Source organism: Scardinius erythrophthalmus (genome assembly GCF_964197995.2).
Source record: "Scardinius erythrophthalmus genome assembly, chromosome: 21".
Classification (NCBI taxonomy): Eukaryota; Metazoa; Chordata; class Actinopteri; order Cypriniformes; family Leuciscidae; genus Scardinius; species Scardinius erythrophthalmus.
In genome coordinates this window covers 12006883-12029723 of record NC_138241.1, presented here as the reverse complement: position 1 = coordinate 12029723, position 22841 = coordinate 12006883, and the positions used below count along the sequence as shown (strand labels likewise).

The window sequence follows — 22841 nt, the reverse complement described above, 5'->3', positions numbered from 1 at the left end:
GCATTTAAACACATTTTAGAACAATTCATATTACTATAATGCATCCAGACCTTTTAAAACATTTTAATGGTCCTGCCACTGCTGTTCAGATGTTTCTCCTCTGATTTGAATATCTTTAAACCGCAGCTTCTTTTTTTAATGTCAGTGCCACTAATGTGTGTCAGTTGATCATTTTGGTAAGAACATTGCATATGTTTTTCTTCACGTGAATTAGTATATTCAATTGCTGTTCAACTGAGCTTGTTGCTCACAGATCGCTCCATGTTTCTTCTGCATGTGTTTGGCACTTTTTCACTCTCACATGGGACTTTAAAAGTCAGCAGTCTCTTTTTAGTATAAATATGACTTTATTGGGATTTCCTTTAAACACAAAAGTACTGCATCTGCATTGATGCTGGATGAGCCAGACAATACAAGCGCACTGGGCCTGTGTTATCGATACCGACGCTTCTGTTGTGGTGTGAGGTTGTCAAGGATACGTGGGCTGCAATGGGTGTTATATTGCAGGGAGGGATCTTCAAAGTTGAACGGGGGGTTGAACTGCTCCTGAATGTACTCGGGCAGCAAGTGAGGAATACTTGATGGAGAGAGAGAGAGAGAAAGAGAGAAAGTTCAGATCCAGCATTCACAGTGAATGCACTTCAGGGAGACAGACTGGTTGGTTTATATGCTTAATCATACGAAGCAGCAAGTAGGCTACTAAACATCTGTATTATGAATTTTTAAGGATGTTAAGTAATTTTTAAGTGATTTGTTTAGGTCAATTTATAAAGAAAGACTACATGCCTGCCCACATATATTTTCAAACACGCATATCTATAGGCTAAACACGTAATACGCATATGCACGCCATCAGCGTTCTCACAGATTCGCGCTTTTTAAAGTCCACATGAAATCAAAATTGATCATACTTACTTTGTTTGCCTAAATTGATCATTTTGTGGTGAACAATTCATCCATGCAAGACAATCCACACAAAAAAAATTTTTGGCTTCGTAATCTTTAATCAAAATCTGAAAATGCCCCTCCCCTCTGCATTGGAGGACCTTCCCTGATGATGTAGGTTTGACGGCTTGGTTTGGGAAACGCTTAACCACTCCCCTCAAACCGTTAGTCTGCTATGCGCAGAGATGGAGAGGAGGAGCGCTAGAGTAAAACCCTGCCCTCTGTTCAATATTCCTTTTCACTGGGAAAAACGTCACAACACTGGAGAAAAGTCGTTTGCAACTTACGGTTCACGCGGACTTTAAAGTTTACACAGAGATGATAACGTTTTTCACAATTTTTCAACTCTTTCAACTTGGAACCTATTTCAAAATGTGCGTTCTCGAGCCGCCTGGCACTGTTGTTGTACGGATGAGCGGCCGGAGTGCGTTAAGGGTTTTCTGTTACAACGGTGTCGTGTTAGCGGCCCCTAAGTTAATAACTAATGATCTTTGCAACGGAAGTGAATCAATCAAAACTAACTTTAGCTGGACAATAACTTTATTCTAGAGCTGCTGTAAAGCTAAAACAATCTCTGTTACTTTAATTTCCTATTATCACTATAAAGCTGCTTTGAAACCATTTATATTGTTAAAAGCGCTATATAAATGAAGGTGACTTGACTTGAATTAAAATTGCTTTAAAAAATCCTCCACAATGTCATTGAATGTGTGATCAGGACACTCACTCCCCAGTGATGGTTTTCTTTCGTGAGCAGCAGCAGAAGCAGGCGAGGGCCGCCAACAACAGCAGCAGCAGGAGGGGGATACCGATGCCCAGGACCAGACCCAAAATTAGTGCCTTCTTATCCTGCATAGTCTTATCACCGGACAGGTCTGTGCTGTTAACACTATTCCGGTCTGAGAAGGAGGAGGGGAAAAAAAAATCACAACATTTTTATGAAAATCTAATGAGCAGATTCAGGGCCTGAACACTTTTTTCTGGTGATGCTCTTACCAATTATGCATGACTGTGACTCCTTCTTTAGGTCAGTGCCATTGCACACACACCTGTAGCCCCCATAGGTGTTTACACACTGGGATGTTTTTGAACATGGAGCCTCATTTGTCTTGCATTCATCAAGGTCTAAATAAAACAAGGAATACAAAGTCTAAAGACAAGGAGTAGAACTTAAGCAGTCATAAGCACAGTGGAATTAGAGGTTCACGTCTTATATCTAATACAATACCACAGTTAATTCGGTCGCCAAATATGATTGGTTAAACAATGTTTCAAGAGAATTCAGTTCAACAGCACCGTGGCCTGTTTGTAATGTTTGTTGTCTGTGTTCCAGAGAGTTAGTGGTGGGGATTTTTCAGTAAATCTTACTGCAGGTTATATTTTTTACGCCAGAAGGTGGGGAAAAATTCATGTGTTAATGAGCGAGTCATTTAATCATTCACTCAAGCGGTTCATTCAAAAACACAATGGTTGCATCCACTGAAAAAGCATGTTCTATAAAGCATGAATGTGTGTAGTTGGAATGTAATACAGACGTACTACATTTATATTCGCCATGTTGTCATTATCATGTGATCATAACATAACAGTGTCAGTTGCGTCACTTCACTGCCATTGACAAATCCTTTCCCGTGGTCTCATGGGATAATAGGTGTCCATCGTATGTGCACTTCAAAATCTCGCCGGAAGTATTGGCTCACCCGGGTACTTTTTGCCTAATCTTTAATTTAAACCTACTGTGAATTTAGACATACTACTCTTTCATTCAGAAATTAAACAAGTCTTCATAAAAGAGTAATTAAAGTCCAACTGAAATCAAAATTGACCCTATTTACTTTGTTAGCGCATATGACTAGTCTTGTGGTGAAAAATGAATCCATGCAAGTTAATTCACAGAAAAAAATTGTTTGCCGTCGTAATCTTTAATCAAAGTCTGAACAGTTACTTCCAGTCTGGAATGGCGTTCCTTCGCTGATGACATAGGTTTGACGGCTTGGGTTGGGAAACGCTTAACCACTCCCCTCAAACCGTTAGTCTGTTATGAGCAGAGATGGAGAGGAGGAGCGCTAGAGTAAAACCCTGCCCTCTGTTCAATATGCCGTTTCACTGGGAAATACATCACAACACTGGAGAAAAGTCGTTTGCAACTTCCGGTTCATGCGGACTTTAAATCATTCACTCAAACGATTTGTTCAAAAACACAGATTCATTCAGGAACAAAAAATATTTTCTTAATGAGGGAGTCATTGAGTCATTCACTCAACCGATTTGTTCAAAAATAACGATTCGTTCAGGAACAAAAGTTATGTTCTCAAACCATTCAACAATATGGATTCATTCAGAAACAACTCTACTCTCAGTTGCTCTGAGTCACACTGCAGTTAATCCTACTCTGGCTTTTTTTTTCATTGGCGAAGTAAAAATAGACAAAGTACTTGGCAATACTGTGTCTAAGGCCTAGTCCACACGGACACGGGTATTTTTATAACAGGAGTTTTGCCTCCTGCGTTTTAAAAAAAATCCCGTCCACACATGGTCAGTTTAAAAGAAATCTCCGCCTACATGAAAATGCAAAAACACGCTATCAAGCGCTGTCAAGAGCATGCCACACCAGCAGGCGGCGATATAACCCTAATCGTAAAGCCACGTTGGCCAATCAGAAGCCTGAATCAGAAGCAAAAACCCCGGTTTTACTGTCTACACGACAACACTGCAACCGGCGTTTCTGAAAATCCTTTAAACCGCAGACTGAAAAACGGTTAAAAGTTACAAACAAAAAGTTACAAAAAAAGTCACGGTTATAAAAAATGCCCGTGTCCGTGTGGACAAGGCCTAAAATATAAAGCTATTCATTGTTAACTTCAATATTCACAACAAAAACTTGTTTATTGAATTCATGTATTTCAAATATCACACTCACAATAAGGCTGAATGTCAGGTCTGATTAAATATATAATGCTGTGATTGACCATCATGTTCCACAGAGCTGTGTAATAAGTGAAAATAACATATTACATTTTCTTACCCTCCACATGGGCTGACCGGATGCCGTAGTACTGTCGGACTCTGGAAAGGTAGTCCATGACATACCAGTGCGGCGTGTCGCTGGACACATTGATCCTGTACTCGCTCAGCCCGCCTGCTAATGCTGAATCAGGAGCTATAGCACTGGCGTTGTAGAACTTGTTCTGGAAACCCAGTGACAGGATCTTCTCCAGCTGCAGAGAATGCAGAAACGATGAAGTTCATCTGAGCTGCAGAGTTTATGACATTATCTGACATTTATCTGATTTCTCAGATCCACGCACTGACCTGACTCAGTCCCTGTCCAGACTCCTTATTATCCCAGTTCATGGACACATTAAAAACATTCCATCCTGGAGAAAAAAGACATTGATGATGGTCTCTCCTAAAATATGAAACCCAGGGTGCGATTTGTCGGTGGGAAGGATTTCCCTGCCTCTGCTTTTGATACAGTGGCGATGTAAGTTTTCCTACAACTTATAATAAAACAAGCACTATCCAGCTTTTTCCTAGGCCCCATGACGCTTTGCGTGAATTACGGGAGTAACTTTTGTTAAACTGTTAACAATCAGCGAAAGGTTCACACTAAGAATGCAATAATAATCAATTTCAAAAACTGGAAACAATGAGATGACATTATTCTATTCACCCTTCAACCATCGAACATTAAAAGGAATTTAAAAGTGTAAAAGCAATAACAAATTACTACAACAGATAATGAATAACCCCAAAAACTTGATTCTTTCCACAGCATTATTACGGACGTGTTAATTATCATTGTAGTAATATATGTAAAATACGTTGCCTTGATCAAAAATGTTCATTAACTGGAACATTAAGTAATATTTCAAAGCTATTTCCGACCTGACCTGCTTTAGAAACATTCCAGTAAACACAGGTATTAGGGATTAGAAGTGAAAAGGGGAGACAATTACATTTTAAAGACAAACCTGAAAAGAGACGTAAGGATTTGGGGAGAAAAACCGAGAGATTCTTGCATTCGAGTGAATTATTCATGGGATATATCCTTAATTAAGCGCATTATGTGCTTTTTTTCATACTGTGGTCTTTTTTTTTTTAAAGAAAAGAATCAGGGGGAAAAGAAATGCAGTGACTGAACAGAGCTCTTGCCATAGATATTCTTGTTATGTCATGTCACATTCAAATGCCAAGCGCTACATTATTCTCCTGACATCTGAAAATAGAACTAATTAGGTATAATTAGGTAAAAATTAGGTATGTATTTTAATGTGTATAAATGACATGCTGTGGCAGTTTTATTCTATGATTAGTAGTTTTTTTATTTTTTAGAAAAGACGCAAATTAGCTTATGCTATACTCTCGATGTGCAATACATATTTTCCAGTTTTCGACTGGAATCATGTTTTTTTGTACTGTCCCTACATAAATAAACTTATAAATAAGCATTTTTTTCAGCTCATTCAGTGAAACTGACGGATAAGGATTATTTGTAGGGCAACATTATGATTTGAAATGATTTGCTTCAGTCTTTTTGAGTGGAACTTTCCACAAACTGGAAGTGCCTCCCATAATCTAAAATGCAGTAGGTGTGTTAGGAAAAAGGTGGATAGCTGGGATGTCTAATCCTGCTTCTGGGGGGCTACAGTCCTGCTGAGTTTGGCTCCAAACACACCTAAATCAAGGTCTTCAGGACCTCTACTCTTTTAGGCAGGTGTGTTGGAGCAGGTCACAGCTAAACTCTGCAGGACGTTGGCCTGGCAGGAGCAGGATTGGACACCCTATTCTACAAACTCTTTCCAAGTGGAATGGTAAATAATTGGATTAATATTATGTTATTATTTTAGGTTTAATTTATTTAAATGGCAGGTTAACAGTTTTACTAGCCATTGCCGTCCTCAACAGGAGACAAGATTTTCTATAGTCAGCACCACACTGTCACTGCCACCACTCTTTCAAGAGACCAAAACAGATTTTCATTTTATCTTGTGTTTTTTACAGCTTATAAAGTGTGATACTATGACTAATCCTAGATTAAGACAGAATGATAAGACAGGAAGATAATGCAAATGTATTGGGATAGAGGGCTGAAATGTGTTAAAATGTTGGACAGCTTATCTTAATACCTCTTGGGGCCTGTACTGTTTATAAATAAATGTATAGCTGTTAAGTTAATTGTAAAAAAAAGAAAAAGTAACTTAGTTTATTAAATAACAGTTATAGAAACCACAAAAATTACACTGTATTTCTACATTGTCTAAATTCCTACATTACAATTTCAATGATGGTGTTCTAGCTCAAATGTCCACCCCTCAATTTTTTTAACAAATAGGAACCTGATGAAACCTATAATATAATATAATATAATATAATATAATATAATATAATATAATATAATATAATATAATATAATATAATATAATATAATATAATATAATATTAAAAGTGAATCAATATACACAGTCTTACCTGTAGGATTAGCAGATTCACCTAAAAAAAAGTAAACAGGTTTTGCATATGATTTACATACATGCTATATATAACTTATGAATATTATTTTTGAGTATACAAATAAAATACAAATGATTCTATTAATATTTGACACCAACAATATAAAAACAAATATAATTTGCTTATATATGAAATGTATTACATTGTGCATATGCCCTTTATTAAAATATTATTATTAAATTGCAATAACCTCTAAAGCATTAACACATGTTGAGCAGCAGATGTCCTCAAGGTGCAGTGTTTTGTCTATCATGATACGAAAAAATTGTTTAAACTGATGTGAAGATTCAAAATGTTTGTTTCTTTGATCACTTACAGCACCTGGGTATGGTAAATGTAAAGTTCAAGTTGTGTTGATGACTCAAGAAATTTTGATTTTTAAGATTTTTAACTTACCACAGCCATCAGTATCAGTGGTGTTCTGATAACGGCATAAGCACCGCACTGATCCTGGCATGTTCACGCATTCAAACTTAGCATTGGGACAGGCTGAGGGGTTCAGACACTCATCAATATCTGTGGGTAGAATAAAACATACTTGAGTGCAAGTGTGTCTTAAAGAATGCCTGTGAGCCTGTGGATTTACGTGGCATACCTGAGCACTCTTTTCCATTGCCAGCATAGCCACGCTTACATTTACATGTATAGTTGTAGCCAGTGCTGGTGCAGTCCGCCATCTCATGGCAGGGGAAGGGGAACGGAGGGAGGCAGAAGTCTTTGGGACAGAGATAGATTAACTTTGTTTAAAAAAAATGTTTTGGAGCCGTTCTGTTTCTTAAATCTCACTGGATGCGCTGCATTTGAAACTGTTGCAATGAAAAATAGCTAAATAAAATAATAAGTGGGCCTTTTAAGTTACTACTGACCATTTTCAAAGCATTTGTATCCTTGTTTGTCCTTGTATACAGTCGGAGGAGGGCACTGTCCACATGTGAAGAGTTCTGCTTCTTTTTCTCTGATGCATTCCACACCAGGAAAACAGGGTTTACCTTTACACACATCTGTTCTGTTATCACAGTACTTGCCACTGAAACCCGGTGGACAAAGACATCCCACAACCTAGATGAATACATACAGAAAAACACATTTGTCTATGTTTAGGAAGCATTACATGTCTGTGTGTACAAATTACCCTCAACACCACTGTACACAACTGAATTGACTCTACATGAAGCTGTAGCTAAATTTAATTATGTAATGCATATTTTTTTCGCAAATATGTTGCACTATAGTTTGTTGAAATTGCATAAATAAGACATTTATAATGTGTCAAAAGATGTCTATTTCAAATAAATGCTGTCCTTTTTTTTAGCCATTCTATTCTTCGAAAATTCCTGATGTATAACCATTTCCACATAAAAGATAGTAAGCAGCACAACTGTTTTAAACACTGATAATAATAATAATAATAATAATAATAATAATAATAATAATAATAATAAAAAGTTTCCTGAGCAGCAAATCAGCAAATTAGAATAATTTCTGAAGGATCATGTGACAGACATTGAGGACTGGATTAATGATCCTGAAAATTCAGCCTTGCCATCATATGAATAAATTACATTTTAAAATCTATTCAAATAGAAAACTGTAAGTTATTGTATTTTTGACCATATATGCTTCCAACTGGTGGTATCATCACACAAAGCTAAAGTTTCTCAGCAAACAAGTACAGGGGGAGGAGTTGGATCCAGATCCAACTCCTCCCACTTTACATATACCTAAACCTACCCATCTCCACCCCCAATCCCTAAACCCACCCCTAAACCTACCAATCTCCACCCCTTAGATCTGGATCCAACTCCGCCCCCTGGATCTCGTGTACTGCAGTGAGGTGCTACTGGGGTTAAAGACGCTGTGTACCTGAAACTTTCCCAGCAGAAGGTTCTCAGCCACGCTGTTGAATTGGCAGCTTCCTCCATTCATACAGTTACAGAGCTGCAGAACAGGGGTGATCAAGGAGCTGGATGTTTGATCACTCGCTTGAACTGTCAGATTCACTGGCTGAATACTGGAAGGAGACCACACGAGGATACCATCACCTTCAAGACACACATGCAAAAAAAAGAATCGTATTGTCATATATCAAATGCACCAAAATGTAGAGCACAATGTCTTATAAGTATTAGAGTTAAAGGGATGCTCCACTTTAAAATGAAAATTCTGTCATCATATACTCACCCTCATGTTGTTTCAATCCTTTATTAATTTCTTTCTTCTGCTGAAGAGAAAGGAAGATATTTAGAAGAATTTCAGTTTCTGGTCCCATTGACTTCCATAGTATTTTTTTTTCTACTATGGTAGTCAATGGGACCAGAAACTGTCTGGTTACTGACATTCTTCTAAATATCTTCCTTTCTGTTCAGCAGAAGAAAGAAATTCATACAGGTTTGAAACAACATGAGGGTGAGTATATGATAACAGAATTTTCATTTTAAAGTGGAGTATCCCTTTAACTGAGGATAAAGCTCTAGAAAGAGATCTAACAGATGATCTTGCAGACATTTGCATATTACACTGTAAGCAGGCTAAGTTTGTAAATAGAAAGCTTTGCAGTAAATCTTACTGCTGCCGATGGTGATCCGTGGAGAGCGTGGTAAGGCTAGGGAGAAGGTGATTTGGTCTCTGTTTGGATCCTGGGCTTTAAACTGAACTCTAACTGTACTATTGACCTTACACATGATAACAGTCGGCTCTGTCACAATGGGCGGCAGGTTACCTGTTGAAAACAAGCAGAGGGAGGATTATTATACACAAATGTGAAGAATTTAATAAGAGTTCATCTTGAGATATCTTTGGTGATCTTGTCAAATCTGAGGACAGTTTGTAACATTGTTAAAGTGACTTGAGTCCCCCTGTGGTGAAAATCAAACTTTTAATGTTGTTTAAATGTCTATGTGGTGTTTTTAATATGCTTTCAGACAAATCATGTGCAAATTCATAAGTCAAAACCATTGCTGAGTATTTTCTCCTTAAAACTGCAGTGAATCAAAGACAGCCTCAAAAACAAGGTTTGAAAAAATGCTTGTGTTTCTGATGTCACAAACTACCTTGTAACCAATCACGTCAATGTGTGAAACAAGTGGATCTCTGTGCTGGTGTGAGTGAGTGGAGGTGGGGCTATTGCATATTCATAGATATGCATGTACTAAATGTGTCAAGGGTGTAGAGATACATTCAAGCTATATTAAGGCATGAAGACATTTTTTTCCAAGGAAAAAACTTTTAAATATGTAATTTTGGTGATCAAAGATGAGTTTTACGACATAAAACGATTGACTACAGGGGGACTTTAAGCAAAGTCTCAATTTACTCTCCATTTAATCTCATTAAATATATTTTTCTCTTTTCAAAGTGATAAGCATAAAATACAGCACCGTTCAAAAGTTTGAGGTTAAAGAGATTGATTCTTACTGAGTATGCATTTGATTTATCAATAATGTAAAGGGATTTATAACTTTACAAAAAAAATCAAATACATGCTGTTCTTTTGAACTACATTTTAATCTACAAAATATTCAGCAGCACAGCTGTTTACAACATTAATAGTAATATGTTTCTTGAGCAGCAAATCAGTATATTAGACTGATTTCTGAAGGATCATGTGACACTGAAGACTGGAGTAATGATGTTGAAAATTCAGCTTTGCAACACAGGAATAAATTACATTATATTCAAACTTAAATTGTAACAATAGGCTATTTCACACTATTACTGTTTTTACTGTATTTGTGATCAAAATAAATCCAGCTTTGATGAGCATAAGAGACTTCTTAAAAAAAACGCTTACCAACCCCAAACTTTAGAACAGAAGTGTATGTTTTTTGCTCTAGGCAAGTTTTTAGTTTGGTTAAGATATTTTTGTGTGTTAGGTCAGTAAATGTGGATGAGCATCTAACTGTAGATTTGCGTTCGGTTCTGAAGTTGTTGCTGGTCTTTCATAACATCCAGGCCGAGGTTTGTGTTTCCTGTGGCTAGGATGTCATGCACACACTGCATGCTGCCCTGGCAGGTCTGATTGTGTTTGGCCAGCACATCTGGGCTCACTGAGGACATCAGTTGCTCTGTCGTGATGGGGTTGAATGGAGAACTAGGAGGCTCTGAGAATAGAAGACTTTCTGGAGCAGGAACAGCCCCTGTGGAAAAAAAGTCAAGAAATCTTAAATTAATATATTCAGAATTCATTTTCTTATCACCCCTCCTAGAATTCAGAGGCAAATCTGAAGGGTCCTAAAGTGAAACAAAAGTTTGTGTGTTTGTGTGATGCTGCACATACCTGTGTATGTAATAAGCAGAGTGTACGCGTGTTGTGCACCCTCCTATAGGCGCATATTACTAATGTGCCCTTTAAATAACAAAAAAGTACTGCGCCATTGACTTTAGACCAGGTTTTTGTCGGTCAATGGCGCAGTCTATTTCAGTTGCCTCAAAATAGCAACGCGCCAACAGTGCGCCTGAACACAACTCGTTTTCAGACCAGCACACCCATGGGCGCACAAATGGGCACAAATGCATTTGCTATTTAAACAACGTGGTGCAGGACGTGAAAATGATAACTGCGTTAGGCTGAAACTAGCAAAAAAACACTTGCTTGTGTATGATAGGGCCCCTACTTTCCAATTCCTCAAACACTCTTAAAAGTAAAGATTCTTAATTGGCATCTGGTATCATGAAGAAACCCCCTTTTGGAACCTGTATTTTTAAAAGTGAAGGATAAAATGCCCCTGATCGCAAAGACATTTGCCAAGGATTTGAAATTCATATAACACCCTTTATGAAATTGTCCAGCAGCAAGTTCTGTAAGTTCCTGTTTATTCAGTAGGAACTAATTTCATTCTAACAGGAATTGGAATTATTCAAATTATGATTCTAACAAGACAGTGGTACACCCTAGTTAAAAAGGATAAATGCCAGTTCAGTACTGGTAAATACACATTAGTCGTTAATTTTTTATCAAGTTGTAGTTTCTACAATATTTCATATTTTCTCACAAATACTGAACCCAGCTGAAGAGTACACGCACATGACTGTCCAAAGGGAAGCAGACTCTGTTCAGAGGGGATGTTGTTATTTAGAGAAGGCACCAGACGACCATTGGAAAGCAGGAATTCATCTGTCCTGTTGGAGCTCCAGTGACCCAGCAAACCCAGTGTACGGTTGTAGAACCTCTGAGGAACCTCCACCAGAGCGGTCAGCCTCCCAGCATTGCCTCTCCACACCACCACGTACAGGCCCTCGGCATACACCACTGCGCAGCGACTCGTAGAGGTACAGCGCACTGCAAAAACTTGCTCCTCTACATGTATCACTCCTGTCAGAACAGCAGAGGGTGCTAGGTTAAAATTAAAACAAGGACTGCATCTGAAATCACATACTTTCTTACAAAATAGTAGGTGAAAAACAGTATGTGAAAAAGAGTAGTATGTCCAAACATTCACAGTATTCATAGAACAGTAGGCAATATATGACCTGCTACTTCGGGCAAGATTCTGAAGTGTGCATAATGACACTTTACTATCCCATGAGGCCGAGGATTTGTGAACGGCATTGAGGTAATGCATCTAACATTGGTAGTGCGCATGACAATGACACCATTGTGAATGTAGTTCGTCCGGATTACATTCATATTACATGCATTAATGCTATATAGAACATACTTTTTTAATGGTCACAAAGTAATTACTTATTCAAAAGAAGTATACTTAGAGAGCATGCAATCTCGGACGTAGTCAAGATGTTCAGACACCTTTCCATTTAGTCTTATCTGTTATCAGGTTTTATACACAGTACACACAACCAATCACACTCACACACTACCAGTCACACTCACACGAAAGTGGCTGAAAAATCATAAAAACAGTAATTAAAAATATGATTTAATATGATTATCACTTTCGACCAATAGGTGGCGCAGTTACAAAACTGATGTGATGTGGTCAGAGTGAAGTAACAATGACACATACAAAGTTTGGTGTCAATATGTCAAGGCATTGCAGAGATAAAGCCTGAATAATGCTTTTGGCATCATGCCTCAACTTTGCTGCTGCGGTATACGAAAACGGTTTTGTCTATCAACACGAAATCCATAACTTTTAGTCAGCACAGTCTGGAGATGATACGATTCGATTTTGGTGGAAATCAGACAAACGGTGTAGGAGGAGTTTGAAAAAGTATGCATTGAATGAAAATCAAGATGGCGGACAGGAAGTTAGGCCATATAAGGAAAACTTGGTATCTATATTATCGGCTTGACCCAAGAAATCTATTAAGAACAGTGTCATTACGATAGGCAGATTTATTCAAAAGTTATTAGCAGTTTTGGGAATTTTGTTATAACTTCTGATCACAAGGTGGCGCTGGCCTGAAACTTATCATGCTCCTTCAGGGCATCGTGCTGATGACCCATAACAAGTTTCGTAACAATCCGTTCATGTGTTCTTAAAATACAGCATTTTAGCACAAAATTCAAAATGGCCGACAGCCAAAATGGCTGATATGGTAAAATTGTTTCCCTGAATCTAATCTATGTTTCCCTGAATCTAAGGAGACCAATTTTATGATTTTTGGACAAACTGTTCAGAAGTTATAAGCAAAAATAGCCATTTTTCATATCTCCGGACCAGTAGGTGGCGCTGCGCTGAAACGCAGCATGTAGCCTCAGGTCATGCTTGTGATGACATGTACCAAGTTTGGTCTGAATACGATAAAGTTATATCGTACAGAGATATAGCCTTATGTCTGTTTTCGCAAGCGCTACGTAAAATTCATTTGCGCTGTATTCGAGAACGGTTTGATCAATTTTCATGAATTCCATAACTTTTTGTCGGCATGGTCTGTAGATGGTCTGGTTAAATTTTCGTGAAAATCTGAGCATCGGCCTAGGAGGACTTCGAAAAAGTAGGTTTTTCAGATAATTCAAAATGGCGGACAAATTTCCATGACGAAAAATGACGTCATAGGGTGCTATCGAATCGGCTTGAGCCAAGGAATCAGGGGGGAAAACAATTTTTTTTCTAGCCATTACAGTTCAAAATTTATTAGCATAAACATGAGTGAAACTTTGGACAGTTGGTGGCGCTAGAGGGATTGAGTTGGAGACTCCAAATTTGCTATGGTGACTTTTCAGACGGTCCTCTATCAGTGTGCCAAATTTCATAACTTTCCCGCAATCGGTTCTATGGGCTGCCATAGACTCCCAGTCGGAAGAAAAAGAAGAATAAGAACGGGAACAGATTCAATAGGTGCCTCCGCACCTTCGGTGCTTGGCCCCTAAATATATATTCTATTTGTGTTATTTTAGAGGCATGATGACTTATTCTAAAAAATGAAAAACAGCAATAATAAAGGAGATTTTTCAACTTTTTGACTAGTATTGTAAATAGAAGGACAGCGGTGTTATTTCTTTGCCTGAGCATTTGAAAACCTTTAAATTCGTTCTTACCAACAGACACAGGAATGACCACATCATTGACCAAGACCTTAAGACCATTTCCAGATTCAGCACATCGCCACTCCACCTTTCAAGAAATCAATTTACAATCTCTAAATTGTGGCACATTCATTTATGCATGTATTTTATCTACATTTTATGTTTCAAATGTCAAACTCACCTTTCCAGCACCCTGAAAGTAGGCGGCTAATCGTACCAGAGCAGGCACAAGTGTGGGCTGTCCGTTGACCACTAGAGCAGCTGTTTGTCCCTGCAGGGTGAAGACGTTTGATCCCGTGCTGGTGGAGAGGCGAACTATGACGTACTCACCCAAGGCTTTGAAGGAATACTCACTTCCGTCGAAGGTGATAAAGTGAAGACTTCCGTATACCATGCCTGGATGAAAGCAGAGAGTGGAACCGACAAGCAACTTCCTTGTCAACATCAGCTTCAAATTAATAATTTTTTATATTAAATAAATCAATCAGTAGTCATTGGGAGAGTAAAAATTAACAAATGGGACAAAGCGATTATGGAATTTATGATAATTATTGCTGCATAAAATATAGGTACAATATTGGTTAAGCATGCTCATTTGCCCTTTTACATTTAGATTAACTTTGCTATAATCTAACAAAATGTTAACATTATAAGTTTAATAACACTTTTAAATTTAATCTATAGCAAATCTCAAAATGAATATCCATTTTTCATACTGTATAATGGTGTGATGCCTAAATTAATTTGTAGAATTTAAAATAATTGATTTTAGCTTTTACTTAGTGTTTGATTTTTTTGTTTTTTTAGACAGCAGTATATAATTATTATACATAATAAGAATTAATAATAATTCGTTACATTTATATAGCGCTTTTCTGGGTACTCAAAGCGCTTCACATATGGAAGGGGGGGATCTCCTCAACCACCACCGATGTGCAGCATCCACCTGGATGATACGACGGCAGCCATATTGCGCCAGAACGCCCACCACACACCAGCTTATTGGTGGAGAGGAGACAGAGTTATGAAGCCAATCAGTATATAGGGATGATTAGGAGGCCATGATGGATAGAGGCCAATGGGCAAATTTGGCCAGGATGCCGGGGTTAAACCCCTACTCTTTTTTTTTTTCAGAAGAACATCCTGGGATTTTGAATGACCATGAGAGTCAGGATCTCGGTTTAACATCTCATCTGAAGGACGGTGCTCTTTGACAGTATAGTGTCCCCATCACGATACTGGGGTGTTAGGACCCACACAAGACCACAGGGTGAGCACCCCCTGCTGGCCTTACTAATACCTCGTAACCTCACACAATAATCATTTACTGCTCATAACATGACAATAATTATTGGCTTATAGATACCGGTCAAAATGTAATATTTTGCATCCCAAATAATGATCCATCGTAATGTATTGCATGTTGATTTGTTTTCCAGAGTATACTTCCTGAACTATTTTCAGTTGTTTAAGTCTGTCAAACTCAGATCCCCAGTCTAGTTTCAGTGTTGTGCCTCTACAATTTGAAAATAATTTTAAATTGCCCCATAATAATTCAAACTGATGTCACCAAATTGTAATTAAATATCAGATTTCTTGATGCTTTACATAATTTTGTAAAGATCCCTAATCAAATCAAATATACCGCTGGTAGTCATGCATAAGGGAGCTAGCGAGGCCTAAAGCCCTTACCAATGCCTGGTGCTCCCCTGTTCCCAGGTATACTGCTGTCAGAGCTGTTCCAGCTATACCCTTGGCACCGATCTAGTGGTCTCTTTGCCAAGTAAATATTACACAGAGGGGATTGAACACAGCACCACTGGAAGGGTAATAGGTCCTTGTCTAGAAACAAAGATAGCATGAAACAAATCAAATCAATAGAAAGAAATCAGGTAAGAAGACCATATTTTGACATGTTCAACTTACAATGCCTTTGCAAACTTCATAAAAGAAAAATATATCTGGAATGGCTTTACCTATATGTAGTTGTGTCTTGTCCTCAGTAAAGAACCGTTCACTGTATCCAGCCAGCAGGGGGCCCTCTGGATCATACACACATCTCTTTCCTGCCTTTTGTTTGTTAAACAGGATGGACTGAAAGACACGGCTCCTGCTGCCACCCCACCTAAGAGATCTCAGATCCCTCACATGTGCCATCTGTTCTGATGGAAGAGTCTCAGGGCCAAAGGCCAAATCCTCCTGTGCCTGAACACGGGTGCAGGGACATGGTGCCAGTCCTAATGCCCATTCTTTAGGATCTGGCTCGTTGAAGGCCCATATCTGGCATTGCCTCTGAGGATCTGAACTGATTTCATTAGATCCTGCCAGGTCATACACCAGCTGCCCCAGTTTGCCTGTGTTACCAGTGACAGTCTGGGGACGATAGCGCCCTCCTGGGCCGAACGGGTTGTTCGGTTGCTTTGGAATCTCATTATGGAAGTTATTCTTGCCATCAGTATAGCCAATAAGAGCGTTATGATCCGTCCTCTGTCCTGGACCCCAGTTCATGTCACTGTAGCGGAGCAGAGCAAATGAACGTAGTCCATCTGTGGTCAGAATGCTCTGGAAGGTGTTGGTCTGCGAATGACATTAGGATGATTATTAGTAAGATGAGCTTATAAGAGCAGTTTACATACGATCTTTGCACTGTTTTTTCGGTTTAACGTATGTCAACTTTAGAAAATGTGTCTCTGTTCCATTCTGTACGCGACCTGTGTGAATGGCCTCTTAGGCCCTGTTTACACCTGTATTAAGATGCGTTTGGTCGATCGGATCACAAATGGATGATGCTAAATACAGGTGTAAAAATGTTTTGAGCTTGTCCACTTTCGATCACTGTCAGAGGTAGTCAAAAACGCATTAGACCGGATTGCTTTCTTAGTGTAAATGCTCATGTGGTCGAATGTGTTCGAACAGCCGCAAAAGTCCGCCTATTCTCCCCCTACTGAATTAATGCGTACATAATGGTGAGTAGCGTGCAAGCCAGATGGGATTTAGACTTTGTCGGCTGAAGACCCAAATTTGAAAAACGTACCAAGCATAATGTTCTCTCACCATACCTGATTTCTAACATGCACTCACCACATTCGGCTTGGTTTTGCGGATGTTAGAACAGAAATGAAAGCTGCTACTCTCCGTATATTTTTCCGTCGTCTCCGGTCGCGTTCATGTGTAAATTGCACAAGCTTTTTTGTCCATTAGATAGAAAGATCTGAAAAAGCCCATACATTTACCTGCCCATAGACCCTCACTCAAAGAAATCAGGACAAAAGTGGTGAAAGTGGACAAAAGAAACAGATTAAAGCACCAGGTGTAAACGGGTAAGTCTCCCTGTTCTACTTGTGATCTGATCGACCAAAACACATTTTTCAAATTTGGGTCTTCTTAATACCAGGTGTAAACAGAGCCTTAGTCATTGCAAAAACTCTTGATTTGGCTAACAATACAAACTAGGGCAGAGAGTGGGGGTTAGGGTGGAGACAACGGCAGTGCATTACACCAAGCACATCTTTTTATTACCCATATCAGGAACTTTCTGTAAAATGAGACTATAACCCACAAGTTTTTTTTTTCTATTGCCTGAAATAACTTTGCATGTTAATGTTCTGCACTATGCTTTTCTATTTCCTCATTTGCCTTACGATGTAATTTTGAATTCATATGTGGTTGGTTGCCAGAATGTTGACAAGTGTGGTTGTGTTCTGGCTCCTATGTGTTTATTTTTCTTTTTAAAGTCAAAAGAGTCTGCTTCCAAGTCTCTATGATATTCTGCCATCTAGATATGATTTAGCTTTAAATTCATGTTTAGGTTTATGGAATTTTTCACCAATTATATCATCTTCCAGGCAAAAATAATACAACCGATTGCTTTGAAAAATAATAATCACCTCAGACAAGTTGAGCTTTTGGTAGGACACAGGCAAAACGTGATCCCATGTGATTTTTACTATCCAGGATGGAGTAAAGGGGGGGTTGCCCCTTTGAGTCTCAAATCTGTTAACATCTTGTGCTGTTCGGTTGAATACTGTCTCAGCGTAGATGTCAGATATACTGAGCAGATTGTATTCCTGTTGAACAGAAAAGGAGAATGTTCAAGATTTCCTTCATGGTACCCTGCTGAAAAATCCAGCATTGCTAGTCAACAGCATAACCAGCATTGGGGAGTAACTGGTTACATGTAATGGAGTTACATAATTTAGAATTACAAAATAAATGTAACTGTAATCTGTTACAGAGATTTTTTTTTTTTTAAATAAAGTCTACAGTTAATTATGAAAATGTTAACGATTACAAAGGGGATTACATCTGAATATTTTCTGTAAAAAGCTAGGATATGTTCATACAGTATATGTGCACGATGCCTCCTGTCATTTAAAGGCTGTTTAGTTAAGTGATGCTATTTTGATGCTTTTGGTTGGTTCTCTTGTTTGAATATGCAGCACACCACGTCAATCCACATTGCCGCTGAAAGATTTAGGCTACAACCTCTATGAGAGGTGCCACCAAGTGATAAAAATGCGTTCCATTGCTGCAATTTAAAAATAATTTCATTCAGATATCTGTATTTAACCTCAGAACGATCTCAAAGCAAAGAGGTGGTCAAGTCTGATTTTGTGGTTAATTGAAGAGATGAAGTCTGACAATAATTAGTGTTGAGTACTAACTGTACAGTTAACCCTGTCTGATTTAAATGTTTGAAAATGATTAACAGTTGAAAACATTGGTAAGAAATTTAGATAAGTAATCAAATGTAATCAGTTACTTTAATAAAGTAATTGAAATAGTTACACTACTTATTACATTTTAAATAGAGTTACTTGTAATCTGTAACCTATTACATTTCCAAAGTAACCTTCCCAACACTGATCATAAGGTATGTTTTGTATCCTGGGACCAGCATAGGATGCTGGTTGCTGGTCCCCAGGTTTGCTAGTGGGCCACCAGCTAGACCAGCACTATACCAGCTTTAAGCAGCGTAAACCAGCCTGAACCTAAATGGATTTCATGTTGAGTTTATGATGGATTTGTCAACAGGATAATTACCGCAAGAAGATGTGGTTGTACTTCTACAAAATAGGGAAATGTTCACTTAAGTAAAACTTAAAGATTTTTTATGTTAATCTCAATTTAACATGCATAGAAAACAATATCCACACCATGTGCATAGTGAGTCTCCTGAAAAGTATAAACACAGTGGCTCTTTTCACCTTTTAACCTGTGTTTAGGGTGAGACTATCTGTACAACCACTGGCAGACAGGTGAAATGTTTGTGAAACCTGTTTGAAAAAGTAATTATTTTCCTGGAGCACCTTTAAAACCAGGTCATTCAACTGAATTTCAATACATTCAATACATTTTTAATTAAAAAATCATTAAAAAATATATCATTACAAGACCACAAAATTTTGCATTATTATTGCAATAATAACCTGGTATAGCAGTCTTCCATCTCCAAGGGTAAGGTCTGCATCATCCCAAAACACTGCCAACATGGGAAGACCCTCATTACCATGGAAACCCCCTGGGATTGGAGCAGGGATCAACAGTTTCTCATTCTCACTGACTGATTGGAACTGCACCAAGCCGTTATCTGAAAACTGAAAAAGTTCATATATCAAGACTCTATTAACTTTTAAAATGTGAACAGAGGTAAGGCTAACTGTAAATAGCTAACTGTAAATGTTTCCTGAGATATTTATGGTTTATTAATTTTGACATTTCAGATTAACCTGCTCACCATTAAATTGCTATTAAAATGTGAACAGTTAAATGTGCTTACAAACAGCCGCTCATATAGTTTGCCCATGAATGGAAAGCCTGCAGGAGGAGTGATGTATGGTGAATTTCCATCTGCCACTGTAATTGGTAACTCAGCATCACCTACTTCCTCTCCAAATGGATACAGGTAACTTTCTGTAAAAATATATACAAAATGCACCCAGAGGGGACAAGGTTTGGCTGGTTAGCATGAGCAGTTAGCCACTACAGCTAGATGTCATAAAAACACCTTCTGGTCACCAAAAAAATAATAATAATAATCTGTGCATTTAGGTTGACCAGAGCAAAAAAAAAAAAAAAAAAAAAAAAAAAAAAAACTGGAGTTCTCTGGTTTGATGGTCATATGATATCAAAATAGCAGTCACCAAAAGAGAGTAACTCCCAACATAAATGAGCAACATTAAGAGGGAGTCCTGATATGACTGGAGTCTTCATGTAAAGTGAGTGAGAATTTAGTGCATCAATAGTATTATTTTCAGTATTTCTTTAATTACTCAATTTTTCCTGTGATTTGTGAATACTACATATTAAAAAGTAAAAACACAAAGAGAGAGAGAGAGAGAGAGAGAGAGAGAGAGAGAGAGAGAGAGAGAGAGAGAGAGAGAGAGAGAGAGAGAAAGAGAGAGAGAGAGAGAGAGAGAGAGAGAGAATAAGAAATAAAGTTTAGGTGTAAAAAAAAAAAGATGTATAATTTTACAAATATTATTTTTCATGACTGTAATAAAGTACCCCACCCATTTGTGGCAGCTGTGGGCAGTCAGTATTTCCAGTAGAGCAGGCACAGCTGTAAGATCCTATTAAATTGGTGCATGTTCTGTTGCTATAACATACGTCAGGTGAAAGACATTCATTCCGGTCTATGCATCCACCCAATCCTTGCCCATTTCTGACTGAGGCATCCCATCCATTGCCACACTTGCACTGAAACCCACCTACAGAGTTGTAGCATGTGGCAGCAGGATGGCATCCACCCCTACTAGACTGACATTCATCTAGATCCACACAAAAATACCCTAATCGAATAAGACCTGGTGCACATACACATACATAAGACCCAGGGGTATTGATGCATTGGCTTGACTTGTGGCAACGTAAGGACGATGTGGAACACTCATCAATGTCTTTACAGTATGTCCCATTCCCAGCGTAACCTAAGCGACACTGGCATGTGAAAGACCCCACTGTATTCCAGCATCTTGCCAAGGGGTGGCAGGTAGTGTTATTTGCACATTCATTGTTGTCTATGCAGGTATCATTTTCCTCATGATGTCCCAGTGGACAGGAGCACCGGTATGATCCAGGTTTATTGATGCACACCTGATCGGGGCGACAAGTTCTGTTTGAAAGGCATTCATTGATATCTGTACACTTTGGGCCTTGGGCCTCAAAACCAGATGTGCATGGACACTGGAAAGACCCTGGTGAGTTCACACATACAGCGTTGGCAGTGCAGGGACTTTCGTCTGCCAGACATTCATCAATGTCTTGACACTCTGTTCTGTTTAGAAGGAAACCCAATTTGCAGTTACATTTGTAAGACCCAGGGATGTTGACACATGTAGAGTGAGGTTGACATATGGATTCATTCTTTGATCCTGAACACTCATCTATGTCAAGACATCTAGTGTCATTGCTCCAGAATCCCATGTCACAAACACAGTGGAATGAGCCAACTGTGTTAATACAAGTCCCATAAGTGCAGAGTGGCCCAAACTCTGGGTGTGAGCACTCATCTATGTCCTCACACTGGGTACTACTGGTACCATTAGAGGAGAATCCATCATCACAAAGGCACAGAAACGAACCTTCAGTATTGACACACACACTGTTGTCTGAACATACAGAATTGTTCAGGCATTCATCGACATCCTCACAGACTGTCTGATTACCTGTATACCCATCCCAGCATTCACAAAAATACCATCCCACTGTATTTTGGCAGTTAGAAGCATTTGGGCACTGTGCTTTCCCTGTGGCACATTCATCAACATCCAAACATAGAGAGTTGTTAAGGTAGAGGAAGCCATTGTTACATGAACAGTTATACCCTCCCTCTTTATTGTAGCATGTGCTGTTGTCTGGGCAAATAAAGTTTCCTACACTGCACTCATTTATGTCTTCGCAGTGTGTCCCATTGTACTGGTAACCTTCCCAACAGTCACAATAAAAGGACCCTTCTGTGTTGAGACAGTTGGACAACTTTGGGCAAGCTCCTGTTTGTGAACATTCATCTATATCCCGGCAATCTCTGCCATTTCCAAGGAACCCTTTAATGCACGAGCAATAGTTTGACCCACGGATGTGTTTGCACTCAGCATGGGTGTTGCACGCATTCGTTACATTCTTACAGTCCTTTTCATTTACGCAGGTACCCAGATCATAGACCAGACCAACGGTGCATGTGCAGGTATATGTTCCAGGAAAGTTTTGGCAGGTCATGTTGTTCGTGCAGATTGAAGGTAGCAAGCACTCATCCATATCCTCACAAGTAAACCCATCTCCCCGATATCCGTCCATGCACTTGCAGATGTAGGAGCCCTCAGTGTTGTTGCACATGGCTAGAAGGCTGCAGTTATGAGGCAAAGTTGTGTTTTCATTACACTCGTTCACATCTTGGCAATCAAACCCAGACCCGGTCATGCCAAAGGGACAGGTACACTTGTAGGAACCAGGGGAGTTAGTGCATCTGGCAGCTGGATGGCATCCTCCATGTTGGGATTGGCACTCATTAATGTCTATAAGTCATCCAAAATGGGACAGGGTCAGGAAAAAAATCCCTAAAAGACTGAGAAGAGAGTCCTCAAGCAAGCAAAGGTATGCACAAATTAATTTTGAAAATGGAGAAAAACTTACCAGAGCAGTTTTTTCCATCCCCAGTGAAGCCATTGCGACAGAAGCACAGGTGACTCCCAATGGTGTTGACACACTGTGCAAGCTTGCTGCAGCTATTGGCTCCAGATTCACATTCATCCACATCTGTAAGATAGGAACAAGAATAACATGAAAAGAGAAGATTGAAAGATTACATTTAGTCATCTGGTAGACACTTTTATCCAAAATGACTTAAAGTGCATTCAAGGTAAATATTGTATTAGTTTGTACATTTCCTGGAAAACTGAATCCATGACCTTGGCTTGTGAAAATATAAATTATTTTTAAAATTACATGTGAATTG

At 38.8% G+C, this 22841-nt stretch overlaps 1 protein-coding gene across 1 annotated transcript; it reads right to left on the bottom strand.

Annotated features, from left to right (window-relative positions):
* Positions 1-432: 432 nt before the first annotated feature.
* Positions 433-22306, bottom strand: LOC308682102 (mucin-like protein; the record flags this gene model as incomplete). Its single annotated transcript, XM_081351591.1, has 17 exons — positions 433-577; positions 1673-1844; positions 3971-4163; positions 4258-4322; positions 6856-6975; positions 7055-7174; positions 7326-7518; positions 8323-8501; positions 9026-9178; positions 10359-10595; positions 11483-11770; positions 13901-13976; positions 14070-14284; positions 15865-16465; positions 17776-17955; positions 19318-19485; positions 22007-22306. The coding sequence occupies 17 exons, from the start codon at positions 22304-22306 to the stop codon at positions 433-435; spliced, it is 3405 nt and encodes a 1134-aa protein (XP_081207717.1).
* Between the last annotated feature and the right edge of the window lie 535 nt (positions 22307-22841).